Source organism: Lycorma delicatula, chromosome 4 (assembly GCF_047948215.1).
Source record: "Lycorma delicatula isolate Av1 chromosome 4, ASM4794821v1, whole genome shotgun sequence".
Taxonomy (NCBI): domain Eukaryota; kingdom Metazoa; phylum Arthropoda; class Insecta; order Hemiptera; family Fulgoridae; genus Lycorma; species Lycorma delicatula.
Window position 1 is genome coordinate 90,764,794 of NC_134458.1, and position 14,521 is coordinate 90,779,314.

A 14,521-nucleotide genomic window follows, 5' to 3' on the forward strand; every position below is an offset into this window, starting at 1 on the left:
ATGAAAATTTGTAATAAATAAGCTATTTTAATAACTCATTTATTAGCACAAAGTGATATATCAAAAAACGTATGCTTACCTATTTTTTACTTAAAAAACAATAATAGAAACTAAAATAAAGTTCACATTATTCAGTATATTTTTGTATAAATTCTATGTATTGACAAAATACAGAGTGAGCAACATAAAACTGAACCCATAACATAACCGCTGCAGAATTGGTAGGTTATGTTGGAATGAAATTTTATGAATGATACGATTAAATTAATAAGAAAAACTTAAAATGTAATTTAAATGTTGCATTTATAAAAAAAAAAATTAAAATAAAAAAAATTAAATTAAATAAAAAAAAAAACAAAAAAACAAAAAAAACAAAACAAAACAAAACAAAAAAAAAAAAAAAAAACAAAGGAATCAACTTAAAATCAAAAGACAAAACAAAAAAAAAATCAGCTTGTCACATATTTTACAGGTAATAGTCTGTAAATTCTGTTTAGGCATATTATATTAATTGCAATTTATTAATTAATACAGTTCAAGATATAAAAAACACTTAAATTTTTAAAAAAAGTAGTTTTTATAATGATATTTGTACGTCTTTATCAACTGTGCATTTAATATTACAAAAGATGTTCAAAATGACCACCCTTGGCATCGATGTACTTTTTGCTCGACTGATCATATTGAGAATTGTCTGATGCAAAATGTTGTTGTCAATTGATTTCTCCGTTTGATTTTTCTGTTGTCATGTCATTGATTTTTCATTGAATGTTCACCTTCAGTTCATCAATATTGTGGGGATTAGATGCATAAATTCTTTTCTTTAAGTAGCCCCAAAGGAAAAAATCGCAAGTAGACAACTGTATCTGTCCACTAACAATGTTTTTGAGAAGCCAGTTGCAATAATCAAGTCGTTTCGGTTTGTCTGTCTCCTTCAGATGTTGCACAGTTGTAATGCGGTATGGTCTCAATTTTAATTCATGAAGAATTTTACAAGATGTGCATTAAATATCCAGATTGTTGGGATAACTTGCTTAGTGATTTTTTTGGACTGGCAGTAATTCTCCTTTCAATATCGGCAATGGCCTGTGGAGTCCTGGAAGGTTGCCTATTTCATTTTGCATTTGAAACCGAACCTGTTGTACATAATTTTTTAACTAAATCGTGTATGCTACTCTTCCCTGGGATACAGGCATTTTGGAATTTTTCTATGAATACTTGATGTGGTTGTTCAAATGATCCATAACGAATATAGGCCTCAACTATAGCTATCCTCTTCCGGAGTGAAGGTATTTTGCACAAACACAACTGCACTCACAATACTGCACTGCAACAAAACGTACTCTGCACGGACACGTAACCACTTGCAAACAGCAGCAATAATCAGTTGTAACATATTCATCCATTAGTTAGTCGGGCTAGTTGTGTGAGAGTGTCTTTCATAAATAGTGTTGGGTAGCGGTTTCATTATGAGTTCGGTTTTATGTTGTTCACTCTGTATCTTGTCTGTTATTTTAATTAATTTTTTCAGGACCCTGGAAAAGAAGATTCAGGTCTTTATAAATGCAATATAAAAAACATTTGTGGAGAGTTAAATGCTAATTTAACGTTAAACATTGAAAGTAAGTATTCTGTATAAAAAAATTAAAATTTTTAATATAATTTATTCATTACAAATATTGTGTCATCTTTAACAGAGTTTATTTATATTTGGACAATATCTTAATCTTATAATGAAATGCTGTATCAAAGGAAGGCCTATACTTCCCATATACCTAGCCCGTAACTTTATTAGTTATGGGCTAATTAAGAAAATTACTATTATAATTAAAAAAAAAAAAAAAAAAAAAACTTAAAAATTATTTTTAATGAGGCTTGCCTATATTACAGTGAGTATTTTATGTCAGGAACTGCTGTATACTGTTATTTGTATGTTGTAAATTGTTATCTGCTGCTAATCTATTTTTATTATTAATCTATTAGTCCATGTACTGATGATGTTTAAAAGCAGCAGCTTGTCACATATTTTACATGTAATAGTCTGTAAATTCTGTTTAGGCATATTATATTAATTGCAATTTATTAATTAATACAGTTCAAGATATAAAAAACACTTAAATTTTTAAAATAAGTAGTTTTTATAATGATATTTGTACGTCTTTATTAAATATCCTTGAAGATGAAAGAATTGTTCTGGACAACTGAAGCATCTTAATTTAGTTTAGACCCATAAATCCAATGTAGCAGCTTGCTGTATTGCTTTTTTATACAATTACAGCATACAATACTAATTTACACACTTATGTAATTAACAGCCAAGATATGATATTAAATGTAACTTTCTACATCACCTACTTATCCTTCTTGTTGAATTATTAATCCTTTAACAACAGTTCTATTTATGTAGAGTACAGAACCTTTAGTAATAATAAGTTTTATTAATTTTTTATTTGAATGAGTTATATTTCATGTTATATAACATATCAATTTATTTGTATTATTGTTTGTTATTCAGTCATTATTTTTCAGTGATTTTAACTTAATCATAAATACTCAAACAGAACAGATCATTAAAATGTTTTTTATTTTCTATAAATATGTATATAGAAAATATATTAAAATATTATAAAATTAATTCACATTACGTAATCTTATATACGTTAGGTGCTATAAACTTACAGTTTTGTGACTTGATATAATCCATAAGTCACTTCCAGGAATGACCTAGCTGTTCTCAAAGGTTAAAATTATCTCATGTTAGGCTTATCAGGAAAAGGGAGGTGTTAATGCTTATTACCCTTTTTTTTACCCAGCTGTATGTAGTGTTGCTTTTCAGTTGCCAAGCCCATTGGAATCCAGATTATATTAAGCCCTATTTTTAACACATTCACTGCTGGATTGGCTGGGGAATGAGCTTCATTATATTAAATGAAAGCAACTGATTACCAATACTTGCTGCTTGTTTCTCAGGTGCTTTACATTGTATCACTATTATGAGCTATATAATGTATATATGCTGTATTATAACACAGTGTATATAATATATCCTAATTCAAATGACCAGAAGCCTTAATGGACTTATTGTAATCATTAAAATTTTAATGTATAACTACAGAATAAGTATTAGTTAATAAATTATCACAGAAAAACAGTTGTTAAAATGTACTAATTAAAAATTTTTCTGACCTCTCTTTCTTTTCACTTCGAGCTCTATCTGTTATCCTTACTTTTAATATCACCTCTCAAACTATGTAACTGAATGAAGATAGGTATATTTATCATATGATTTCTTTCTGAACATTTTGTTCATGTATAGCTATTTCTGATGTGTTATATCTCAGTTTAGCATTTCTGTTTCTGTAGAACTAATGTACTCCTGATATGTTTGATTCAAACTCATGATAAACCTTTTTTTTCAAAATGGCAGCCAATTATACCCTGTCAAGCTCAAATAATTTCATTTTACAATTGTTATTAGGTTGACATCAGATTATTTACATTACTAGTAAAAAAATCTTTTAGTTGGATTATTACAAATTCTGTTTTTCTTTTTTGTAACTTCATAAAATTATTGATGTTTGTAAGTTTTTCATTATTTTCATATTTTAAAATTTTATATCTGTACTGAATTAGTTATTTATTTTATTTTTTTTTTTTTCAGTTATTCCTGTTATTAAACAAGTTCCTAAAGTTGTTACAATTACTAAGAAGAAGACTGTTGTTATTGAAGCTCGTGTGCAATCAGTATTTGAACCTAAAGTCATATGGATGAAAGATAAGACAGTTATTAAAGAAGGTGTTAGACATCATATGAAAATTGAACCTGTCAAAGATGTGAGAAAAATTTTATTTTATTTAAAAAATATATATTTTTTACAATACTATTAAACATAAGTTTCTCTATTACCCATACTGTATCATTTTATTATAGATGTTGTGAACTAGATTCTTCTATTTATTTGATACTGTTTATGATACACATTAAGAAATTTTTTTATTTATAAAATGTTACTTCTATGTAATATATACATAATTTTCTGCTTTTGCTTACACACTATGCATTCCAACAAAATTTATAAGTAAATTTTGTGGAGTACATTTTATTGTTAATAGTGTAATTTAACCATTGATCAAGAGTTGATTGCTAGCATGCTAACATTCTGATTTTGCAAGTACATTTTCTAGACAAATCAGGCAGCTTTATGTGAACACCAAACCTTCAATTTGCAATACAAACTGTTTTCCTAATTATTTTTATCAGAGTTTTCTTTCTTTTCATTTTATATACTTCAATTTGTTTATGTTGTTTAATTTTCTATTTTTTTACTGGACAAATATTGGAGCTGTTAACTTTTGGTCTTGTAGTCTTTATCTCCATTTTAGAAATAATTTCCCTAAATAAAACAAATTTATCAAATATATGAAGCAAAATGATGTGAAAGAACATATTTTTATAAACAAAGTGTTATAATTTTTTTTTTTGTGGAAATCAGTTCCAAAGAGAATTTTTTGGAACTTTATACAGGTGTGTAAGGATTTTTACAAATTATTATAATTAAAATGCAATAAATTTTTTGTTCCAATTTAACTCACACTTTGACTGAATGAATTGAACCTGGCAACTCTATTTATTAGTCATATCTATAAGATCCCCATTTTGCTGTTTATGTCTTTTTCTTTAGTGGAATGAGACCAATTTCCTTGTAGTGGCAGTCTAACTCTTGAATGCGAAAAGTTGTTTCTCAGTATTCCTATTTATATTATAATTAAGAATAACAATGGATATTCAAGTAATTTTTCATCTAACTAAAATGTTTAAAAGATTTTAAAGTTAGTTAAAGAGTAAGTATGGTAATTTAGTCATACAGAACATAACATATTAAAAAACTTTTGTTTTTCTACATAAAACAATTTATCTAATTTTATTATTTAACTATAATTTTATTCAATTCATTTGAATACTACTGTTAATTTTGGTACCAATTTATTAGTTTTTACTAATTGGCGTATAAGTAAAAGTTTAAATACTATTACTAATTTGAGTTGTTTTATAGAGAAGCATTTTAAGTAAACTTCATTAAGTCAAGTTTTAGTTGAACTAAACGTTAAGAAAGGTGAATAAAAACTAGAGTTAAAAAATTGAATAAAATTTAATATATGTGTCTAGTTTTGTTTAATCTTCAGTTTTTTTTATTAGAAATTTAATGAGAAATTTATCTCATTTTATTTTTTAAATTTTGGTTACTTGTCTTGCCATCAGGAAAACTTTTTATGATAGTTATTCATTATCCTTTTAGTCTGACTATATTCTTTAATTTTTTCTGTATCAAACTAATTTTTTAAACTCTTAATTGAATTTATTTAAAGTGTGATGTGTGTACCTTTATTTATTTTTGAAAATAAAAAGTAATTTTTTTTTCTGAAATTGACAATATTTGTTTCAGGGTGAATATACAGTCAAACTTGAGTTGTCTGACTGTAGTTCACAAGACAAAGGTGCTTATAAATTTACAGCTAAAAACGACAAAGGTGAGGCTACTTCAGAAGTTATTGAGGTCACAGAAGTCCCTGAACAAGGAGAAAAGCCAAGTATCGGTCAAAGACTTAAGAACATTGTGAGTTTGTATATTTTTCTCTTATCTTAGTATAATTTTATCATAGTTCAAAATTTTAAATACAATTATAAGTTTTTATTCATAAACTTCTCATTACAATATGAACTATATTTATGAATATATTTAAATATAAATTTTAGACACCCTTCACCAAATAAGAAGAATAAATTAACAATTAATATAATCCACCTTACCAGCACATTGATATGTTCTCTAGATCTTTTGGCTTACTTGGAAGCCATCATCAGTAGTTAAAATTAATGCATTAATGTTAAAGTTTAAAAATCATAGTTAAAATTTAAAAACAATCATGACTGTCTCGGTCCTACTAGTATACTCATAAATGTTATAATGTTGGTTCTATAAACTAATTATATAATAAAATAAATAAAAAACTAATATAAATAACAATACAAAATTATTTCCTGATAAAAAGGATAAAATATACATACAAAATTAATATGCATCTTTAAGTCAAAAAATTGAAAAAATATATTAAAAAAATGGCTTAACAGCTGCATACGCTACTAATAACAAATCATTAAAATATATTAATAATAATTTTAATGAAACATTATATGATGATGATTCCAAATTTGATAAACAGGGAGTATACAGTCATGTTTATGATGATTGTGACTTGAAGTATGTGGGTATGACTAAACGCAAATTTTCCACACGTGCTAAAGAGCATATAAATAGCATTAAAAATATTAAACCAGAAAACTCTAACTTTGTCAAACATATAATAGAATACGGTCATTCATACAATCATAATAATTTCATGAAAATCTTCGATTTCTTACAAATATTATAATACTTCTAATTTGGAAAAATATCATGTATATTGTAATAATAAAAATTTAATTAATGAACAAACATTTTTTAAAGACGATATATTATTTAAAAACATACTAAACATAAATGTTAAGAAGTAATAATTTAATCTAATAATTATCTCTTTGATAACATGGTTCGGTTTGATTTCATTTTAATCCGCAAGAGATATGTGTATTGCTTCAGTATACTAGTAGAGAGTGTACTAATAGGACCAGGATGTGACTGTTTTAAAATTTTAACTGAGTTTTAAACTTTGACTTTAATGCATTAATTTAAACTCCTGATGACGCTTCCAAATAAGCCAAAAGATCTAGAGAAAGTGTCAATGTGCTGGTAAGATGGATTATATTAATTGTTAATTTATTTAATATATCAGCAGTACCATGTTTGAGAAATTAAATAAGAAGAAATCTGAATTTCCAAATTTCCAAAAATTCTGCTTGTCACATTAATGCAAGAAGCCATTATTTCAAATATACAATACAAACAGACAAATGGTATATATATATATAAAACACATTTAATAATCACATAAACCTTGCTGGAAATCAGTAAACAAAGTAATACAAACTGTTTATTAAAATGAAATAGTGTACTGTAATGAAATGAGAAGCATAAATTAAATATTATGAATATTGCATTGCAGTGTTGCAATGCAATACAACACTACAAATAGGCAGTTTGCAGTGTAACAAAGTGATACAAAAATATGTAACAAAAAATGTAATATGCTGAATATTTCAGTTTGTGGCCTACACCATTCAATTTATTGCTGTACAAGTCATAGCAATTAAAGAAAAAGAAATAATTTTAATTGAAAGAATGCAGTGATTAATACACTCACTTACTACATGATAAACCCAAAACATTACTATTAAAACCTGATATCATTATTTTACGATTATTTCCAGGGCTGTTATCATGCGATAATGTATTTTCTGCTTATAACATAAGAAAAAAAGACCTTTTTTGTGTCATTTACAAAGTTCTTCCTCAGAGTTTTGTGGCCTGCGACATTGTCATGATTCTCTGCATTAAATGTATTTTATAACCACTGATCAAAGTTTGTTGTGAAATTATTCGTATCAGAAATTTCCATTTGAAGAATTGAGAACATTATGTTAGTGATGTAATACTGCTGAAGTACGGTAAACTTAACTGTTATGAAGAGCTTTTTATCTTCTCAATAATAGTCTTTATCTCAGAATCGTCAATATAGATCTTTATAAAAAAAACTTGAGAATGGTGCTTACTGTACACTGCAATGCTAAAGAATTTTCAGTGAATGATAAACGTGTGATCAGTGAATGTACAACTTTCACTGGCATTCAAAGAAAAAGACAAGTTATGAGCTACTTAAAAGAAAATATTTTTCCATTTTGTAGAATTTAAAAATAAATATTAAAAAAAATTATGTCTAAAAATTGATTCCTTCATCCCTTCATGGCTAAATATTATCCCAGTCAAAAGTATTATAAGATTAAATAGGTAGGCCTAACTGCCTGTCAGCTACGAAAAAGTATCTATTTGTGAAAATATATTAATATCTTGTGGCCAAGTCTATTACATTGTGCTTTTTGATGCACATAGTACTTTTTATTATGCATTTTCCTGCTACTTCTCTTCTTTTTGTTCTTACTCCTTCTTCTAAAAATATGATTAGGATAGTTAAATTTTATACTGTTTAATTTGATTATTCACAGGTGTAAAATTGTACAAATATAAGTTTATATTATTCACTATTTTTTTTTTTTATTCCAGAATGTAACAGAAGGATTGGTTGCAGAATTTGTATGTTCCCTTACAAAAGCAGACAGAAAAGCTAAAATTGTATGGTACAGGTAAGATTTATTTATTTATGGTTCCTTTTCTTCTTGTTCTTATAAAAAAAATTTAGATTTTTTTTTTTTTTTTACTTTGAAACTTTTACAACCTCTAAGAATTTTGAAATTAAATATGCCAATTTATAATTTTTTAACTTCTCAAAAATAAAGACTATTAGCTGAAGCAGTAAATGAATAAATAATTTGAAATTTTTGATAAGAGATAATCTTGAAAATTATGTGGTTTGATAGAGTTAAAAATGAAAAGTTGTTTTTTAATACCAACTGGAAATAATACTGGTTATATTAAAAGCTTACTAGATGAAATGATTTTAATTTTAAGGGGTTTGTGATTAATTATCAATGTAGAAGAAGGAAGTATGGAGTGAATAATATTAAAGATTATTATGCATGTAGTTAAATAAGTATTAAGTAATTAAATAAGTATAAGTTAATAAATATTTTTAGATTAAAGGATTAACATAGCGTACAACAAAAAAAAACTATAAAGAGGTCACAGCATCTTTTATAATTAGTAGTATTATGTACTACTGAAACTCTTGTATTTAAAGAAAACTATTTTAGTGCCCTACAATAATTTGTTGAAACACTAGGAAAAAGGCTAAATGATAGTTAAAAATCTGGAACTATTTGGGAAAAGTAGGAGATGCGAGATCCCTAATCTGATTGTATTAATTTAATTTGACAATAATACTGTTGTTATTATTATTATTACAATAGCATACCTTCCCATTTCTGATGTAATAATATGTGTAATGTGCAAGTATATATCAATGTGAATAAAACATTGTTTTATTATTGCTTATAACAGAAATGGAAAAGAGATAAAAGAAACTGAAATGAAGACAAGCTTTGATGGCACAACTGCAAGACTGACTATTTCTTCTGTGAAACAGGAATTTTCTGGTTCATATAAAATTGTGATATCAAATGAATTCGGTAAAGATGAATCATCTGCGGAGCTAGTAGTTAAGGTAAGGGTAAGTTAACCTCTCATTTCATCAACTCATTTTTATAAACAAGTGTGATCTATGAGTTTTCAATTCTTTTTATAGCATTATATTCATTGGTTAGACAGGTGAATAAATCATTCTTCTTTTGTTTGTAATCCTCATATTTAATCCTTTATTAAAATTGATGTGGTTACAGTTACTTTAAGATCCAGTAAATGACTCTTTTATGGCTTTTCCTAGTTTTCCCTTTTTTTGTTATCTAATAATGAAATTATAATTTTTTTTTATTTTGCTGAATTTTCCTGAATTTCTTTATAAAATAAATAAAGTTCTTTGTTTTTATTAGCATAATTAATATTACCATTATTATTATTACTGAATTGAACCAAAATGTATATGTAATATATGTTGTAATATACATAATATATGTAAATATATTTAACCCTTTTTTTTTAGCACTTATTGATTTTATTTGCAATGATTTAATTAAATTAAAAGATAAATTACAAAACAGTTTTATTTCATCTGGAGATTACAAAGAGACTACTTTTACTGGAGATTACTCTGTGATCTACTTACTTTTTTCTTTCTTGTTTAAATAAATTTTTTTTTTACAATAAATACACCAATTAATCTTCAGCAGTGAAATTTAAATAATTAATCTTTTATAGGGTAACATGGTATGATGATTAATTTCAGTTAAAATAGTGATGTTTTTTAAATCGATTTTTAAAAAAATATTTTTAAAGAAATTTTTCCCTTGCTATAAAATTATTTATCTCATAGATCTGGTTCTTAATTCATCCACTAATCAATCATCCTTAAATCGTTTTTTTTTTTTTGAATAGATATACTATTAAACATTAAATTTATAATTTTAGTTATGATAGTTTATAAAAAGCCATATAATTATTCATCCGATTTAATATTTTATAACTATTTTTGTGCTTTGAAAGTATAAAAACATGAAGAAAATTATTATTTCACTGATTAATAGAGTATGTGTGTGGTTTTTTATTCAAACAGAATATTATAAATAAAGTAGGAATGTTTTTTAATTTAGACTCTTGTCAGTTATTCTAGGTTGGCTTTTTATAGCTGTTTAATTTGCATTATAAATATAAATTTGCAATTCTTTGAAAGAAACTTTTATTTATCGATTTAGAAACATTTTTTTGTTTTATAAATTTAGACTTATAATTTGGTACACTTTTACAGTTAATTCATTTTTTTAATACTTTGATCATGTCTAATACATTTTTCATTATAAATTACATATGAATAACCCTTTTATCCAAGACTGATTCAAATGGATATTAAATGACAGATTTATTTTTATAATAAAATTTGTCAAAGTTTTTTTTATTGATTTTTTCTTTCATTCTTAATATTTTTTTTTTTTGAAAAACAAAAGTCCTCAACATTTTTTTGATACTTTTTTGTAAGAATTTTTTATATTTTTCAAACTCAAAGAATTTCTAATTATTAAATTTGTATAGTTTCTGTAATTAGTTTTAAAAAGACTTCTCTAAATTTTTTTATATAAATGTTGGGTGTTGTATTTATATTGGTTTTGATTTTTTTAATAAATTTTTTTTTATTACTTAGGAAATGTTTTTCATAAAATTTTATTTTTTATTCTTAAGCTTTTTTTATTATCCTCTTTATATATATGTATATAGATTTTTTCCTGTACAATGCACAATTCATTTTGATTTCTTCTTCATGAAGTTATGTTAATTGTTTTTTGTGTTTTGTTTTCCATTTTTTTTTTTTTTTTAATTACTTTTTAGTAAAAACAAAGAATATATTTTTTTTGGCTTTTTTTGAATGGGTATTTATGTAGTTTTTGGTTTTTTTGAAAGATTGCCAAATATTGTACAATGAGTTGTATATAGTTTTTGTAAATAAGTATATGTAAATATATGTTGCATATTTTTTTTTTATTGTATTAGGTATTATATTATATATTACATTTGATTCTTCTTTTTATACATTTATCTATATTTATTATGTAAATATGTATATATTTTCCATGAATACGCTTAGAAAAAGGAAGAAAAGAAAGAAGAAAAGAAAGAAGAAAAAGAAGAGAAAAAGGAAGAAGAAAAGGTTGAAACAAAAAAGAAGGTTGAAGAAAAAAAAGAAGAAAAGAAAAAGGTTGAAATTAAGAAGGTACGTTAAGATTTTCTAAATATGTACTTGACCATGATTTTTATAAGAAATTACAGGCTAATAAAATCTTCATAGAAAAAATTAATCTTTAAAATATGAATTCAAGCTGGAAAATCTCTTATAGGTTTACAGCATATTCATTCAAAATAAAATTATTTTATTTTTGACTTCACCAACCTCCATCATGAGGCAGTAGCATCTCTGCTTTTCATCTTGAAGGTTCTGGGCTTGAATTCCAGTCTTCTTGAGATTAAATGTGATAGAAATTCAATTCCTTATGATAGTGCTCAAGCTTCAAGCATGTTTGGTGAATCAAATAATCTGAAATAGTAATGAGTTGAAATTAATGAAAAATTGTCATAATAACTTGAATAATCTTTTTCATTCTCAACGCATAATTTCTTTAGCTAATAATTTTTGTTAATCATGTTATTCATCATTGTTGTTATTAATCATAATGTTATTTTTTAAAGTAAAACGTTGTAGTTCTTTCTACAATGAATCGGACATAAACTTATAATTTTTTGTTAGTCCTGGATTTGGATTTTTGTTAATAATGTTATCTGCAAATGTTGATTCATCTTCTTCTAAGTGTAAGAAAATTTCTTGATCTATGATCCTATAAATATTGAAATTTAGAATAATAAATACATAAACATAGATATTTAACGTACAAAAACATGATATTAGACCAAGTTTATTAATTACATTAAATTTTTCTGTTTGTTTGTCATATGTAATGACTAGTCCAATTAATTTATACAAGATATGTGTTGGTTTCCATTTATCATTTTTTTGTTAATTGCTGCAATTTTTCAGCTTATTGAATCACCACTCAAGAATAATATATTTTTAATTTCATGAAGCCATTATTAAAATTATTTATATTTCACTTTCTTATTACATACTAAAACATAATCATGATTTCATTACCTTGATGCTACTTGCTTTTATTTAATGAAAAATTAATAATAACATTTTCTTTAATTTTTTTGCACACTTCAAGAATATTAGTGATTACTTAAGGGCTATTAAAAATATTAATAAGATATATTAATTTAAGTTGGCATTTTGATTATTGGTTACTAATGTTACAGCATTATTTATTAGGAATTCTTTTATAAATTATTTATTAATTTATTTAAAATAGAATTATATCACTGGATATCTGATCTCACATGATAACCAATTCTTTTTATAGCATTATTTTATGATTTTCACTCAACTTAATTTATAAACTAATTTTCTTTTTTCTTCACTTGGACTTGACTAAAAGTAAAATTAGTAGCAATAATTGGTAGTCTATTGTCAAATATATTTTTTGATACTATTTTTGTCTACTTAGTTTCCTTGAAATGTAATAAAAAATTTTTTAAGGCTAAAATATAATACATATTATAATCTTCTTTCATAGTATTTGTACCTTCCGGGGCTTTCTTTTTCTTCTTTTTTCCTTTTGTATCAATTAATCTAAAAATTTCACTGTGTTCTGAATCTGGCCCATATTCAGATTTTTCCTTTGTATTTCTATTATAATCATTATCTGGAATCATACTGAATATTTTATGTGTTTACAAATATTTTGTATCTTTGATAATGGTATACCTTTATAGTTAAACCAATCAGAAGCGGTTATCTATAAAAGGTAAATTTTGCTCTGTGATGGAATTATTTGTATCTTTATAAAATTGATACATCTTATTGATGTATCAAGGATTTTTCCTTTTGTATTTATCCCAGTAGTCTTTTTTTTAAGGTTTTTAATAATGTAGCTGTGGAAAAAATCCTGCAAATTTTCACTAGATTAGAGCCTTTTTAGAGATTCCTTTCCTAGATTAGTTCCTAATGCCTGTGCATCTGTTGCAGTGATGATCTTTAAATCATCATTTACGTAATTATTATGTATTGAAATTTAAAGTTTTCTCTTTCATTTTTTGCTACATTCTCCTTTCTGTGATATTGCTGTGAGCAGAGTGCGTGGGTTTTCAGTTATTTTATATGGTTGTTAAACATTTTTCTGAATCTATATATGCAATCAAGATTTAATGGAGTCACATTGTGCTTTCTCTCTATGTTGTAGTGAGTTATTCTTATTTAGTACATTTCTTTACAATGATTAACAGATTCCATATATTTCATGTGCTATCTTGTATCTATGTAATAATCTGATTAAAGAAGCTTTTAATATTATAAACATGTATGAAAATCTACAACCATTTTATATACAGAAAGAAGAATTAACAGTAAAACAAGAAGAAAGTCTAAAAGTAGTTCAAAGGAGAAAATCTGCTCAAATGAAATCTGAACAAATAACTATAATGCAGGTAATCGTTTGGGTTGTTATGAGGAAACAAATAATTAAATTATAAACTTCATGGACAATAATTTTACTTTTAATGGTACATAATTTTTTCTAGCACTATGGAACAGTGTGAAGAATATTTGTAAAAACTTTTATATTGTGTTTTATGTGATAATTTAAAGATCTGGGCTGATACACCAGTAAGATTGCTATAATTACTATTAAATGATTTTAATTTTTTTAATGGCAAATTATTAATTAAAATTTTTATACTTTTTTAAGGGCTGTAACATAGTATTGTTTAACTTTTGCTGTATAACAGATTTCATTTCATAATTTGCTATAACCTTTCTTGGCTTTCATTTGCTTTTATTTTTCTTGCTTATTTTTTGTCTTCATTTTATTAATTAATTATTTTTTTAAGTAAACTATTTATTTACTCTGTTAAAATTTTTAAGTTCCTTCTTATCCAAGAAATAAATTATATTTTTAAATTATAAACAGCAGGCAATGAAATAATATCTAACATTGTTTAAATTTAATATGATCTATGAGACTCAGTTAATTAAAGATGGCTTCAGTTTTTTTTTAAATTTAATCTCTTAATTGATACTCCTTCCTTTCTTTACTTGTCTTCATTTCTTGGACTCTTCTGAAACATCAGGTTGTAAGCGGATGACCATTAGAATTTTTTACTTATCAATTTTTCATGGCTTATACTTGCTCATGTATCATAGTCAGTTTTTATGTAAATAATCCTTTAATTTTATAAATTATTTTTTTATTCTAACT

The 14,521-nt window shown here is 25.0% G+C and overlaps 1 protein-coding gene across 50 annotated transcripts in view; it reads left to right on the top strand.

Moving 5' to 3' along the window:
- The window catches only part of bt (projectin protein bent), a 432,362-nt gene that overhangs the window by 123,416 nt on the left and 294,425 nt on the right, over positions 1–14,521 (top strand). For 48 of the 50 annotated variants that reach the window (XM_075363582.1, XM_075363597.1, XM_075363590.1 and 45 more), the window contains exons 11-17: positions 1,532–1,622; positions 3,662–3,834; positions 5,445–5,615; positions 8,217–8,296; positions 9,111–9,273; positions 11,302–11,427; positions 13,656–13,751. In XM_075363582.1, coding sequence (XP_075219697.1) covers positions 1,532–1,622; positions 3,662–3,834; positions 5,445–5,615; positions 8,217–8,296; positions 9,111–9,273; positions 11,302–11,427; positions 13,656–13,751 — 900 coding nt within the window. The remainder of the gene's footprint in view (positions 1–1,531; positions 1,623–3,661; positions 3,835–5,444; positions 5,616–8,216; positions 8,297–9,110; positions 9,274–11,301; positions 11,428–13,655; positions 13,752–14,521) is intronic. The other 2 variants (XM_075363614.1, XM_075363618.1) reach the window with 1 other exon arrangement.